The sequence below is a fragment of the Fukomys damarensis genome, unplaced genomic scaffold (assembly GCF_012274545.1).
Source record: "Fukomys damarensis isolate Sample0158 unplaced genomic scaffold, DMR_v1.0_HiC HiC_scaffold_27, whole genome shotgun sequence".
Taxonomy (NCBI): domain Eukaryota; kingdom Metazoa; phylum Chordata; class Mammalia; order Rodentia; family Bathyergidae; genus Fukomys; species Fukomys damarensis.
The window spans coordinates 19,493,832-19,509,608 of NW_022900939.1; the positions used below are offsets into that span (position 1 = coordinate 19,493,832).

Sequence of the window (15,777 nt, forward strand, 5' to 3'; positions counted from 1 at the left end):
AAAAAAAAAAAAAAAAAAAAAAAAAAAAAAGACCGCAAGCCCTCTACAGAGGAGATACATTACGGCCTGGGGTTGGGGATATGTGTGCCCTTGCAGGGATTCTAGGTGATCTAAGATGTTCTGCCGAAAACAGCTTTGAGGTTGCTACTCTTCATCATGTATTTTGTTGTTGTTTGGAGGAAGGCTCATGCTAAGTAGTCCAGGCTGGGTTCATACTGGAGGCAATTCTGCTTCAGCCTCCTGAGTCTGAGATTACAGATGTGTACCTGGCTCTTTACCTTATCAACTGAGCTAAATTTATGGACTTCATATTGGTCAGCTTTCCCGTCACTGAGACACACCTGACAGAGGTTTATATTGGCTCATGGTTTCTGGAGACTCAGTCCATGATTAGCTGGCTCCAAGGCAGAAAGATCACAGCAGAAGGACATGGCAAAGCAAAGCTGTTTAGTTCATGATGACCAGGAAATAGAGCAGAACAGGGTGAGGCAGGGGCAGGGGACCACGTACAGTGCTCAAGCGCATGCCTTCGTGAGCCAGCTAAACATACCTAGAATTGTGCTTTATTATTGCCTCAGGCATTTCTTAATCTATAAATTGACACATCAGATTTACAATATTTTTAAAGGATTTAGGTGTGATGGGCCTGGAAGAAAAAAGAAAAAAAGCTTAGGTGTATAAACCAGCCTAAGGAGTATGAACAAGCTCAGAATGTAATGTATGGAACAAAGATATGAATAATCCTGGATGACCCTAAGTGGAGTCTTCTTAAAAGTTACAACCCTCGTCTCTCTTCTACATATTTCTTCTATCCTACCTAACCGTGTCAGTTAGGTTTTGCTTGATGAGTACCCCATTCCTTCCTTGAATTAGCTCATCCCTTGGTGACAATCCATGGGCTTGATGTACACGGTTCTTGCCACAGGGTCTCCACCTAGTACATGATTCAAGAGACTGAGGGCTGCTTCAGTTAAAAGTGCCTTGCAAGTCAGGGTGACTGGCCACTCTGGCATGAACACAGGCAGCACCGAGTCATGTTCCCCATCTGGTTCCAAACTCGGTCCACACAGGGATTGTGTGGTCAGAAAGCAGTCAGCTAGATGACTCAGAACAGTTATCATGGAATAAAGAAATGCAACTAAAACTGTGCACAGAGAGCCTGTGGCTTCTTAGAATAGAGGCAGGGGGTCTGTGGTTATGGCTGCTGGTGGGGGTTGGGCTGGGCTGGGCCAAAGCAAGAGAAACTGGGAATGCGTTAGGTCACTCTGCCCTGGTCCAGAGCAGGGGAATTAGTGCTGGGAATTAGGGTAGTGGCACAAGGCAGAAGGGAGAGTGGCCAAAGAAGATGACTATGAGGGACTGGGTCTAGGACCTGGTTCTGCTGTGGGGTAGGAGTAAGCCGAAGGGAGAGGAGGCGGCTGGCTCAGTGGGCAGATAAGTGGGCCTCCAGGAAAGTAGGCCCAATGTCCACATTCTCATTTCCAGGAACTGTATGCTCCTGGACATGGCAAAATGGATGGTACACAGTGGCTAGATGAAGGATGCTGCAATGGGAAGATCCTGGTTACTCAGGTGGCACAAAGTGATCACAGGGCCCTTTGCAGGAAAAGGAGGCAGAAAGGGACAGGGATGGGAAGACTTGAAGTAGGCAGCTCAGATGAGCGAGAGCCACCAGACAGAGCACAGGCTGCCAGAGAAGTTGCCCAGAGTCAGGAGCCAGCCCTGCTCACATCTGATCTGAGCCCAAGATTCACTTTGGACTCTTGACCTTTAGCGCCTTAAAAAAAAATGTGTTAAGCCAGTAACCTGCGGTGATTTGTTATAGCAGCCACAGGCAACCCACACCAGGTCAGGAGTCTCAGCTGACACAGGAAGGAGGCAGGGCTTCCAAGAAAGAAGTGGGGTAGACAGGTGGGTGTCCAGGATCTGGGACAGGCCAGGCCAAGCATGGGCCTGTGCTCCCTGGAGAGATGAGGGTGTGGCATCTGGAAGAGGAGGAAGAATCCTCAGCAAGAGCAGTCAAGAGCAGCAACAATGTCTGAAGCAAAAAGCAAAGTGCTTATTGGATACGGCAATCTGTGACTCCAGCAGGGGGAGACTAGGGTACAGCAGGATTGGGGGCCAAGGAATCTAGGGGGTGGCTGCTGGAGAGGAGCGTGAAAGAGCCCCGAGCATGTGGTGTGGAGCTGGAAAGCAGCCATGGTGTGGAGGCATCTTTGTACAGGAAAGCAATGGGAAGGCAGCTGGGAAAAGCGGAGGGCTGGAGCCTTCGGTCCAGGGCAAACCTGTGGCACAGGCCTGGAGCCCCTGCAGAGCAGACACCTGGACTTAGGACATGTGGCTGCTCACTAGAGTGGTCAGGCAAACCCCATGTCACTTGGGCACACCTTTTTCAGAATTGGACTGTACATATATGTGTGTGTGTATACTTTTTTTTTTTAATTTCTTCCAAGAAACCCTCTTCAAATACAACAGCTCCCTACTGATGGGGGTATATTGGCACCTGTTTCCAAGGTCTTGGTGTTGATGGGACAGAGCACATCTGTCCAGGGAGGTCACGAAGATCCAGAGTACCTTCCCTTGAGAGGCCCTGCATCATCCCTCATCCCAGCAACTACACAGCAGGGAAGGTGACATCCCAGGGTCACAGGCCCAGGGTTGGGCTCCCATGTTCTGAGCAAAATGACCTCTGGACTGAGCCCCAGGGCTCTGGGTAGAGCCTTGCTTTGTTTTTATTTTTATTTTTTCCCTTTTTTCTAGTACTGGAGAGATAATGCCGGGCCTTTGTACTGAGCTAGCGCCAGCTTTTTAAAAAAGTTTTTTTGTTTGTTTTTTGGTACTGGGGATCAAACTTGAGACCTTGCGCTTGTGAAGCAGGTGGCAGAACCACTGAGCTAAATCCCCAGCCCTTTTTTTTTTTAAAATATTGAGACACGTCTCACAAGATTGCTAAATTGCTCAAATTTGTAATCCTCCTGCCTCAGCCTCCCAAAGTATTGGGATCACACACATGTGCCACCGTGCTCAGCTTTGCTGCTTATTTTTAAGGTCCCTGAGAAGTGAAGCCTACAAATTCTTAATATTTACTGATGGCCCCTTTAGGGTGATAAGGCCACTTAGGGGCACAGCCAGGACTCAAACCCAGGACAGACTCAAGAGAACACGTGCTCCCCCTCTCCCTGCCAGACAGTCCAGGTCATACCAACTAATGCATCTGTAGGACACTTTCAAAAATGAAAAATGAGCCGGGCATGGTGGCATATGCCTGTGATCTCACCACTTGGGAGGCTGAGGCAGGAGGATCACCTAGGCTATACAGTGAGGTCAAGGCCATCCTGAACTATGTAACAAGATCCTGCCTCAAAACAACAGAAAATGCATCATAAAAGTGTAGAAAATATTTTATCTTCCAGCAAATCACCCCCATTATCACACTTGCCACCATCATCTTCCCACTTAGTGCCTTGCGAGCAGCTTTGCTCTTTCCTTGCTGTTCCAGGCAAGTGAGGACCCCCTGAGCTTCCTGAGGGTGGGCACAGCCTCTGCCTCTGCAGTGCTGTGATGGCAGCTGCTCTGTGAAGGGACTGAGGATAAAGAGGGTTGTGTGCTTTCTCTGGGTCCCCCTGCCCAGGGGTGATTTCCTGTGTTTTGTGGTCCCCCATCACTGTGCTCTTTAGCTTTGCTGCCAGGAGCTGGTCCACCTCCTCCTCATCCCAGGGTGGACAGTGATGTGGTCCAGCAGGGGATGGAGAGGACTTCGGAGGCCGGGGACTCATCTTCTCCAGGCTTCACGCTGGGTGCCTTCAGGGGAATGGGAGGCTGGGTGGCCCATCTCTACTTCAAACTCCTGCTCCTTCCCTGGAGAGGGAGTGACCAGAAAGGCACAGAGGAGCTCAATGGTCAGGGCCACAGTTTAGTGGGACGGTGTATGACTAAGTACTTGATAATCCGCAGTTAAGGCAGAGCAGCGCAGCACAGCACAGCACAGCACATGTGGTTTTCTAGTCAGAGCTAGAGAGCCGGGACAAAGAGCAGCTGCTCGGCCGATTCCAAAAGGGTAAAGCTGCCCTCTGGCTGGTCACCCTTCACCCGTGGTCTGTGCTCTGCAGTGGAGATCCACCACCCTACTCACAGGTGAGCCCCCAGGTGAGCGCAAGGCAGACTGACATTGCCGTAGTGCAATTCCAGAGAAGATTTGAGGTCAAAGGGTCCTCGAAAGGAACAGGAACTCTATGGAAGTCTCCAGTGTAAAGGCACTTGCTTGGCAGACTGCCTTAGAAGCAGGGCTGCTTTCTTACAGCACAGGATCCTGCTCTCTTGCTGGTCTGTTTTCAGACAGTAATTCTGATATAATTGGTAAACTGCACAATCACAGCAATCATACTCTTTGTGAGAACATTTACTGAGTGCTGACCGCGTCAGCCTCTCGTGAGCATGTCCGAGGCCTCCTCCTCAGTCTGTCCCCACAGCCACCTCTGTCCCTTTGCCAGCCTCAGAGACTCTGCTCACTCAGGGGCCAGAGGCTGTACCTGCACGGCTCTTGATGCCTAAGCAGGATAAGATGCCACTCGATCCTGGTGTCCAGGTCTTGGCCATCAGATTCCTGGTGGCCAGCTGTGGGGCAGCAGCAGGACAGTGGTTAGAAGGGTGGGTTCTGGAGCCAGACCTGCTGTCTTCCTGACTCTCTCCCACCCCACTCACCCACAGAGTGACAGTAACCACCGCTGTCAGCGGGCTCCTCCTATGTGCTCGTCAGTTTCAACATTTTCCTGCAGGTGCTCACTGAACAAAGGTGACAGAACCCCTGTCCTAGGGTGATGGTAAGGAAAACATGGGAACATCTGTGCAGTGCCCACACCCCAGGCCGGCAGACGCTCAGTAAACACCGCTTTGATTTAGAAGTGGTGGGGCTATAGCCATGAGGGCAGGGCTCTCTGCCTGGTTCCTTGGGGTCTTGATAGTGCTGGGCACCAAATCACTGGGTTGCTCTCAGTGGACAGCAACAAGGGGACATGGTTCCACACAAGAGCGGTAGGCCTGTGAAGGTCCCTTCGAGGCGGACACATCTGATTCTCATGTCATCGGGGACACCCTTCCGCTCTCATTTTGGGACTTCCGGGCCCGCTGTTCCTCTTCCACAAGGTCAGCCACCAGGTTCATCTTGCAGCTCCTGAGCACTTGCACCAGGTGGGCCACAGTCGCGTTCTCCTTCTCCGAGTTCTTCCAGATCCTCAGCGACTCCCTCACCCGCTCCGACAGGTTGCGGGGGTATCGCTCCTCGATTCCATCAATCTTGGTGTCAGAAACATTAAGCTGACGGGCCAGTCTTCTCCAGTCTCTCCCCACATTATCACAGATGACGTCAAACGCGGCACGCAGGTCTGAGAGGGAGAGTGCAAGATGATTTATTGAAGGTTTGCAGAATTTTTAGGAGACAGGGCCCCCACCCCCAGGGGCTTCAGTGTCCCCGCAGTGCTGTCCAGGGCAGGCTGCAGGTCCTGTGCTGAGGCTAGAGTTAGCCAGCTGCCCAGAGGCTGTCACAGAAAGCCCCACTGGTCTCCAATTCTGCCCCAGCCAGCCTCCCACCCTGTAATGGGTCATGCTGGGTTACCTGCTTAGGAGTAAGGGAACTGAGTGAGAGGTCAGGGAGTCCAGAGAAGGAAGAAAATAGAGCTACCCTCATATCCCACTCTATAGTTGGTTGAATGATGGTCCTTGAAAGCTATCTCCATGTCAAATCCTTGAAACTCCATGTTGATGTACTTAGAAAAATATCTTTGCAGATATAATTAAGTGAGGGTCTTGAGAGGAGATCTTCTGGGTGGATCTTAAATCCAATGGCAACTGTCTTTACAAGGTACACAGAGAACAGGTGTGATAGCACACACCTGTAATCCAAGCATTCTGGGAGGCTGAGGCAGGAAGATAAGTTAGAACCCAGTCTGGGCAAGATCATGTCTCAAAATAGTAAGGGCTGGGGATGTAGCTCAGTGCAAAGGTCCTCAGCTTAGTCCTCAGCATTGCAAAACAAAAAAAAAAAAACCCAAAACAGAGGTGGCCATATGGCTCAGACCAGAGTGGTGCAGCCACAAGCCAAGGAAGGACTGGAGCTCCAGAAGCTTGACAGGAAAAGGCAGGATAGTTCCTGAGCCTTCAGAGGGAGTGTGGCCCTGCTGACACCTGGCTTCTCCAGATTTCTGGCCTCCAGACTGTAAGAGGATACATTCCTATTGCTGTAAGCCACCAAGTTTGTGATAATTTGTTACGACAGCCCCAGGAGACTAGTTCACACCCAGTTCGTGGTTGCCTCAGCCATCAGAATTTGACCTTTGGCTACCAAGCTTCTCTGCTGAATGGTCACTACCAAGATTAGAGAGTTGAGCCCTGCAGACCATAAAAGGTTGTTTCCGGAATGTGGGCAGGGAGAGGAGAGCTGAGGCAGGACAAGGTGCTGTGTGGAGAGCACCTGAAAATTCAATCTCTTCCTATATATCAGGGACACCGTAGGCACTTGTGCCAACTCCTCCAGCACTGACAGCCATGAGAGCCAGTACTTGTTATTATAAGCATTAGTGCTGGTGAGGAAACAGAGGCACGGGGATGTTAAGATTTCCCTAGAATCATACAGCTAGAAAATGGTAAAGCCGGGAGGGACTCAAAACCCTGAGAAGCTGGTGCTAGAACCTACCTTTAACCAAGGTGCTGAAATGCCTCAGTACAGGAATATACAATCATCCATTTCTCATCCACCCACACATGCTGTTAACCTGGAGCGATTTCCTCCAATACCCAGTACTACATAACTACATAAAGAAACACACAGCCACAGCCACATAGGTCTAAGTTATTATACATACTTTTAGCACTGTCTTTTAAATTTATCAGCATTTCCTCAGCATTAAATGTTCATGAAAACAGAGCTTTTCTATGTCCTGTTCTGTTGTCCAGCAGTGTTGTGTCAGAACCTGAACGCCTTCAGGCAGAGCTGTGCTCTGTTCAGGTTGCCACCAAGAAGCATCAGTCCTAACAGAGTAATACTCGTGGTGTCACTTTATTCCGTTTGATTCAATTACCCATCGGCCAATGTGGGGTGTGTCCCTAAAGTACTTTCCAAACTCCCTCCCTGGGGCTTGAGGAACATGGAGATGAGGCTGAAAAACCTTGAATTCCAGTCTCACTTTTACTCCTGGAACTCCTGCAAGCCACAGGTAAGGGTGGAAAAGGGATAACAGATTGGGTAGGAAGTCTCTCCAGAGTGAACTCTATCAAAGAGGCAGTGCTGTGGCTGACACAGGGTATTCTTTATCTAATTTCTGAATATCTACATAACATAATCATAACAAGGATTTGGGGATCCAAGTCTACACACGAGATTCCTGTTTTCCTATACATTTTAGACACACATCCTGAAGATGACTTTATGAACTATTTTAAATAACCCTGTGTGTGAAACAAAGGATCAGGATATGGAATTTTCTACTTGTGGCATCCTATCAGTGCTCAACATTTTAAAACTTTGTAGCACCTCAAATTTGAGACTTGTAAGGCTGGGCACCTGTAATCCCAGCACTCGGGAGGCTGAGGCAAGAGAATCATCATGAGTTTGAAGCTAGCTTGGGCTCCATAATGAGTTGAAGGCCAGTCTGAACTCATAGTGAGGCTGTCTCAAAAAAAAAAAAAAAAAAAAAAAAAAAAAAAAAAAACAAAAAAAGAGAGAGAGAAAGACTTTTAGATTAGGATATTCAACAAGAACAACCTGACCTGAGGTCTGGCTGTCTAGGTTTACTTCGTTATCAGCTGTGCATCTGGGCAAGCCATTTACATCTCGGAGCCATAGTTCCCTCCTGTGAAAGGTGGAATAATGATGGATAATAAAAGACTATCAGTCAGCTTTCCTCGGGAGACATCCCACAACTTAAAGGAGGAGGTTTCAGGTTTCAGGAAAAGGCTCATGATTTCAGTGGCTCTATCCTTGGTTGTCTGCCTCCAAGGTAGAAGTGGCACAATGGGAGGGCAAAGGAAAGCTGCTCTACCCATGGCAGTCACGAAGTAGAGAACGGAGAGGCTTGGGATAAGAATATACCTCTTTGGATTGCTGTGAGTTCGAGACCAGCCCAGGCTACATAGTGAGTTCCAGGTCAGTCTCAACTACAGAGTGAGACCCTGTCTCAAAAAACAAAACCAAACCAAACACAAAACAAAGAATATACTTCTTTGGTTCACGTCCCCAGTGACTCACCTCCAACGAGGGCATTGCACATTCAACAATGAACTCACCAATGTATTAATCCACTGTTGAGCATAAAGTCCCTGTGATCTAATCAACTTTTAATGTTCTGACTCTGAACCCGTGAGCCTTCTGGAGGGCACTTTAGATTTAAGCCACAATACTACACTTGATCTTAGCCAAAAGGCCGAGAAGCGATTTTAAGCCACAATAAACAGTATTTAACAGGGCTATTGTGAACATTGAGCAATATGTTAAGTGTGTATGTAGTAAGTGGCACTCTGCAAGTCCGTGAGTCAGAGTTACTAAGTGAGAAACGATTCTCCCAGGACGGCTACAGGCATTAGCAGGACACACTCCCAGAGGCAGAAGTCAGGCTCAGCTGACCTCTGACAATTTCCTATGACTCCACCCTACCCTGACGTTAGCAACGCCGCTTTCTTCAGTGAATTTTGTATACTTCCTCGGGAGAGTGGGGGCGGCAGAGTTAACACTGAGGTGTAGGGAGTGGCTAGACTCTGCAACCTTAGGTGAATTAATTTTTGAGTTTTGATTTGGAGAAAACCCACGCAAACCGAACTTAGCAAAAGTCAGACACCCGGTAGGGTCTCATGGACTACGGCCGGGCGAACTGGCCCTGCCTCCCTGGCCTCCACCCGCTCACCTGCCTCCCCCGGCGATGCCCTGGCGGTAGCTCCCGCCTCGAAGCTGTCTAGGCTCTGCAGCAGGTCGTGACGCCGCAAGGAGGCCAGCAGCTCCCGCAGCAGCACGGTGTTCTCGGGGTCCAGATCGTTCTGCTCAAGTAGCACCGAGAAGAGGTCAAGGCCGCATTGCACGCGCTCCAGCTTCCTCTTGCCTACGCGCCTGTGGCATAAGAACTTGAGCTCAGTCACCTCGCTGCTCGACAGGCTGGCTGACAAAGAGTGTAGTAGCACCAGGAATGGGTCCATGGCATCCACGGCTGCCGTATCAGGACCTACGCGCGTAGTTTCAGAACCAGCCGGCCGCTCCCTGACTTTAGTACTAGGCTTGCACCCCCCACTTCCGGGTTGCTGCAGGAAGTCACCATTGACTTCCTGTCTTGATATCTCGCGGGAACACTGAGATCTGCGCATGCTCTTTGTGCCTAACAGTAATCGCTTCCGCCCGGGGCTGGTTCGACCGAGTTCGCCGCTACTTCTGCGCCTGCGTCGGTTGTATCTTTCGCTGGGTGCAAACCTGAGAAGTTACCAGTTACTGCTCTGGCTTCGCGGGTCTACGCTGGCATATTTTCAAAGCACTGTGCAACCCTGATGTGAGGAGGGCCGGGGCAGGTCTGGAATGGCACCTGGGAGTCAGCGCGGTTCCTGTCGTTGCAGGGTCACGTTAAATTACGTATGTTAATAACAAATATTATACGTGAACATTTACAAACATTGGAAGTGCATTCTGTAGTGCTGAATTTGTGTCTCTCCATAACTGAAGAATGAATACGAGGACAAAGGTTGAGAATAAGAAAAGTTCATTGCGATAAAGCTCCTGAGAGACAGGAGGGGGGCTGAAAAATGTGTTGCTGCTGAGACTCTTCGGAGGTTTTTATTCACGAAAATGACTACATCTCAACCAGTCTGGGCCAAGCTGAGGCCACGCTATGGGGTTGCAATATTAGCTTTGCTAATACTGACCCAGTAGAGAAGCGAGTCGTGCAGCAAGTGCATACGGTGGCATTATGAATGTTAGCTTATCGATAGCTTCTATTGGCATTAGAAACGTTAGCTTATTGATAGCTTCTAACGTAGAAAGATCAAAGGCATTTCCGGGAAGGGTAGGAGTCTGGGTCAGGGCAGCCTGGTCACACATCTATGCATCTAATCGCCTTATTTAGGCTCACTGGACCAGCTGGTGCTGAGTACAGACAGTGTTGTCAATCTCTAGGGAGGCTGCAGGCCTAGCTCTCTTCCAGTTTGTCTCCAGCCCCGATCTTGGTGTGTCTTCTGCACTGACTCCTTTGAGGGCTGGGTCCCTCTCTGGCTACCTATTAATTTCTATCTAATTTAGCAGTCTGTAATAACAAGATTGTGCAAACATCATCACTGCCGTCTAATTTTAGAACGTTTTCGTCATAGCAGTCCCGAACAGGATACCTATTAGCAATCATTATCTTCCTATCCCGTCTTGGGAAAATATTAATATACTTTTTATCTCTAAGGATTTGACTATTCTGAATATTTTATATTAATGGGAGTATAAAAACGTGACCTTTTGCATTGGGCTTCTTTCATTTTCAATTTGCTCATGGTTTGGCCATGTTGCAGCACATATAGTACTGCTTCATTCCTTTTGGTGGTTGAATAGCATTCTGCTGTCTGAATATACCACAATTTCTGTCTCCTTTCATCATCTGGTAATCACTAAATTTCTTTCCACTTTTGGGCTGTTATGAATAATGCTGTTATGAACACTGAGTTGCATCTTTAAAGAATCACCCTGGGGCTGGGGATTTAGCTCAGTGGTCCTGCCGCCTGCCTCAAAAGCACAAGGTCCCAAGTTCAATTCCCAGTACCCCCGCAATAAAAGAATCACTCTGGCTGTTGAGAAGTCAGGACCCTCTATAGTCAGGGATGAGCAGGCTGGGGCAAGAGTGCAGATGACAATAGAGGCTGTGAGAAGGGGACATTCTTTTTAAGATTAGGGAGAGGGTATACACAGGAGAAATTTTGACACGTGGGAAGGTTTGAAGGATAGAGCTTCCACTGGGCAGCCAGGGAAGTTGCGGGGTGGGCAGGCTTGTGGGAGGAGCAGGGCTTAGTTTGGGGTCCGAGATGCCTGTTAAACAATTTGCTGGAGATGTTGAGCATAGGATGCACAGGATGAGGGGTTGAGCAGGAGATGGAAATTTGGGAGTCGTTTGCAGATAGATGTACGGAGAGCGTCCACAGAATGAGGCCCTCTATGGAGGGAGGCAGATAGAAAGGTTGGCCAGTGCTCTCTTCCAGTTTGTCTCCAGCCCCGATCTTGGTGTGTCTTGTCTTCTGCACTGATTCCTTTGAGGGCTGGGTCCCTCTCTCTGCCTGCATGGTCAGAGATACCCAGCATTAAGGGGCCAGGGAAATGTGGAGAAGTCAGAGCAAAAGCCTCCATGGCATATGGTGGGAGCCAAACCAGGAAGCGTTAACCACATTCCGCATCTGCCTCGCCCAGTTGGAGTTTGTTTTGCAGTGCCCGGGATGGAGCCCAGTGCCTTGTACACACTAAGCAGGCATTCTGCCACTGAGCAACATCTCCAACCTTAGGGCGACTTTTTGAAGGAGGCGTAGGGCTGGGCGAGGTGGCGCACACCTGTAACCCAGCACCTGGGAGGCTGGGGCAGGAGGGTCACTAAGTTGAGTTCAAGGCCGACCTGATCTATAAAATAAGATCCCAACATAGTTATTCCTTTCCCCAAGTTGGCTCATTAAGTGCATTTGTTCTCCTATTCCTCACATCTGCCTTCACACCCCCTTGCTATGTTGTATAATCATTAATACTAATCATACTAAATATTCCATTGTGCTTGGTCTTAGCAAGGACGGAGCTAAGATCATTTGATCTTTAGCCAGGAGAGAGCTAAAGATCAATTCCTTGCCCCCCAAGTAATAAATTATCTGTCAGGCCTGCCCTAAATCAACAGGGGGAAAAAAAAGGCTGCTTTTAGCAAATACCAGCAGCTTCTCAGTAAGTAGGGCAAATGGACTAAAAAAATATGATTTACAATCTCTGGCACAGAACAGTCCAGTTATTGTATACATGCCTGAGCAGACCGTCCTTGGGCAGCAAAGTCATAAATATGTCCCCCTCCGATTCCTTAGCCCCTTCATTACCTATATAAGCCTAATTCCATTCCCACTTAACTGCCGATCTCTCTTTCCTCTGGTGTTAGACCAGGCTCTCAGGGATGAAGTCTATCCCAGGTAGCTGCCGGCTGTCTCTCTTGCCTGTTGTCAGCCCATCCACACACAGATTGATAAACTTGGCTTTTCCCAGCTAGCTTCTAAAAACCTCCTGATTTCTAGTCCCTGTCAACTGGAGTAAACTTTTCTTTTTCTCACAGTGGAGAGCCTGTTTTGGTTGACAGTGGATTCTTTATAACACTATCATTTGTTATTCTTTATTCCTTGTTCTTTGTATATTATTCTTGCATCCCCTGCTGTCCCCTCATCAGGTGACTGGGAATCCCCTGGTGACTGATCAGGCTGTCAACCTGACAACTGGTTGGGCTGTCACCCCTGTGTGGGCTTCCAACCCATCCTTTCCAAAGCCCAGTGTTCACGAGGTCTATCCCTGGGACAGGCAGCTAGCAGGTTTCTTGTACTGTGCACCCAAGTTGGTCCCTGAGTGACCCCTTGGGGGAGCACAGGTTCTAGCAGGGCTTGCAGAGCCAGTGTGTCTTAGGTACCCCTGGAGGAAGGGCTTGGGGAGTGGCTCCAGTCTTGTGAGGTTGGGCTGAGGACTCCCAGCCCAGGCCCCATCACTGCAGGGGGCACAGCTGTGGCTCTGCAGCTGCTGAGGAAGCCTGGAGCCCTTGTGCCCATCTGCTCCCTTAAGGGGCCCACACTCACCTTCTGAGGCATGCAGGAAGTGGACTGCACCTGCTGCTGTCTCCTCTACTTTCCTCTATTCTCTTCATCCTTGATGTCCTCAAGGCCCCCAGGTCCCTTAGGGTGTCAGCAAGAAATGGCCCGTGGCCTTGCTGTGGAACCAGGGGACCAGGCTTCCTTGGCTGGGCCTTGCAGGCCAAAAACCCTGCCAAGCTGTTGGGACTCTGCCCAGGCATGGGAAGAAACCTGTCTTGCATCTTCTAGAAGATTCTCCCTGAGAAGATTCAGTGTCCAGGCATAGTGTGAGCTTGTTTCTTGAGTCTGTCTGTGGACTGAGGTGGGGCAGGCCAGGGGAAGTGCCCTGATATAGGGCGTATGATGTGGAAATGATATGTGGACCTCCAAATAATAGAAGGGAAACAGTATAAGTCCCAACATGCTATATGTACAATACACCAAGTTCCTGTTCTCTGAAATCAAAGAAGGAGTTGGAGTAATGGTGGTTAAGAGTGAGAAGTATTTAGTGAGAGAAAGATAGCTTTGGAAGGTGGATTGCCCGTGGACTCCACTTCACAGGGGAATTTTATAGAGCAAAACCAAGAGGCATGGCAGGTACAAGGTGGGACAAAACTATAGTCAACTGTTCCAAGGATTTAGCCCAGTGGCACCACGCCCGCCTCAAAAGTGCAAGGGTCCTGAGTTCAATCCCCAGTACTGCAAAACAACCCCCCCCAAACTATAGTCAATCAATACAAACATGGTTACTTGAGTAATACTGATCCAATGAAAAGTCAAAAAGTACGTATGAGATGGGACAAAACTAAGGTCAACTAATAAGATTACAAGATAGTTGCTTAGGTAATATAGATTAAATGGGGATCAAATGGGGGAGCAAGTCACGTAGCAAGTGTGCATGGAACAAACAATGATTTTCCAGGAAGAAATGGGCTAGGGAGGTTTTGGTCCCCGACTCAAGGTGATTGATGCCTATTTAGAACATCAATCACTGCTGTTCATCCCTAGGGGAAGTATGAGGGTGTAGTCAATTATTTTTGTTTGGAAGCCTTACGTCCATGGAATGCACCTCCAAGACAGTTGGGAGAAGATATTTACGTATCACATATCTGATAAAGGAGTCACATCCACAATATATAAAATATCCTACAAGCCAACAATAAGGTAACTTGATTTTTAAATGGGCAAAGAGGCCAGGTATGACAGCAGGCACCCATATGTTAGCTTATGGGGTCCGAGACAAGAAGATCACTTGAACCTAGAAGTTCGAGGCCAGCCTGGGAAACAGTGAGACACTGTTTGGGGTGGGGCAATGGACTTGAATAAACATTTCTCCAAAGGAGATATGAAAATGGCCAATAAGCACATTAAAAGATGCTTAGCATCACTAATCACTAAGCAAATGCAAATAAAAACCTCAATGAGACACACCTCAAATATTTTTAAAGAAAATAAGAGTTGACAAGGAAGTTAAGAAATTGGAACACTTGTGCAGTGCTGGTAGGAATATAAAATGGTACAGCCACAATGGAAAGAGATTAGTGATTTCTCAAAAAAACAGAATCAAGCCAAGCATGGAAAAAGAAAACCTGTAATTCCAGCAGTCTGGGAGGCTGAAGCAGGAGGATGCCAAGCTTGAGCTCAGCCTGAGCCGACCTAGTGACTTAATGAGGACTTACTCAAAAATTTTTAAAAAGTTGAAAAGAGCGGTGGGTGAGTGTAGCTCAGTACAAAGGCCCTGGGTTGAATTCCCAGTACCAGAAAAAAAGAATTAAACAGAATTAGCATATGACCCAGTGATCCCACTAGTGAATATGTCCCCAAGGAAGGAAAGGCAGGGTCTCCAGCAAATGTGTGCAGACGCATGTTCACAGGGGCACTGTTCACAACAGCCCAAAGGTAGGAGCAACCAGTCCACAGCTGACTGGATGAACAAAACATGCCCTGAGCATTCAGTGGAACATTGTCCAGCCTTAAAAAGCGAATTTAAAACATTTTATTAGTACATGTACGTGTTTACATTGATTGTGGGAAGGGCCGAGGATTTAGCTCAGTGGTTCTGCTGCCTTCCTCTCAAGCACTAGGTTCTGAGTTCGATCCCCAGTACCAAAAAAAAAAGCAAGGCTGGCATTTATTGTGGGGAACTGATTCATGTACCTAACACATCTCAATCCTTTTTTTTTTAATAAGGCAGGCACAGTGCCACTGAGCTGAATCCCCAGCCCTAACACATCTTAATTCTTTCACGCCTCCTCCAACCCAACCCCCTTTTCCAAAAAAATTTTTGCCAGTGTTATTCATTTATTTATTTTATAAGTCATTATCAAGTTATTTATCATAAACACTGATTAACAGCCTAACAGGCCAAAAAACACACACAAATACATGAGACCATTAGACTAAATCAAGGCACATTACAAAGTAAAACTTTACCACACGCTACCACATGGATGTAATAGAGGGGGAATAGCCGTGACTCCCAACTCTTCCAGATAGCCAGAACTCGAGTTCCTGTTCTCGAAAATCAAAGAATGAATTCTAGGGACAACGGAGGTTCCTAGGTAACAGGTCTGATGGGTGCATGGGCCAGAGCCTCTCTCCACACCTGGGCCCACAAATATCCCAAACACCACGGCAGGAAGGATTTGAGGCCTCCCTCTGGGGGATAAGCTCTGCTTCTCTGCAAAGCTCTTGGCACAGTGGCTGGCACACTGTGAGCAGTGACAAACCCTCATCCACAGCCCTGCAGAGGGGACGGTGCAGACATCTAAGTGAGTGAGAAGTCAGTGCAGGAGATAAGAACATCTCCCAACTGTGGCTTGGAGGGGCATTCCATGGACATAAGGCTTCCAAACAAGCATAACTAACTACCCCCTCATACTTCCCCTAGGGATGAACTTGCACAAAAATGTATAATGTTGATGAAGTCCACTTTATGTATTTTTAAATTTTGCTTAGTATTGTACCAAAAAAAAAAAA

At 48.2% G+C, this 15,777-nt stretch overlaps 1 protein-coding gene and 1 pseudogene across 1 annotated transcript; both read right to left on the minus strand.

The window, feature by feature from the left end:
* Positions 1-3,698: 3,698 nt before the first annotated feature.
* Positions 3,699-9,261, minus strand: Fadd (Fas associated via death domain). Its single transcript, XM_010635726.2, has 2 exons — positions 8,892-9,261; positions 3,699-5,381 (listed from the first exon to the last, which is right to left on the minus strand). Exons 1-2 carry the CDS (start codon positions 9,175-9,177, stop codon positions 5,074-5,076), a joined length of 594 nt encoding a protein of 197 aa, XP_010634028.1. The 5' UTR covers positions 9,178-9,261; the 3' UTR covers positions 3,699-5,073.
* On the minus strand, positions 8,255-8,426 carry LOC117283569 (annotated as a pseudogene).
* Positions 9,262-15,777: the final 6,516 nt, after the last annotated feature.

Bases quoted from the DNA above. Each gene is read 5' to 3' on its own strand.
- Fadd (XM_010635726.2), bottom strand. From the start codon at position 9,177: ATGGACCCATTCCTGGTGCTACTACACTCTTTGTCAGCCAGCCTGTCG. The intron at 5,382-8,891 runs GTGAGCGGGTGG...TCTCCCTCTCAG, and splicing joins GGCATCGCCGGGGGAGGCAG to ACCTGCGTGCCGCGTTTGAC.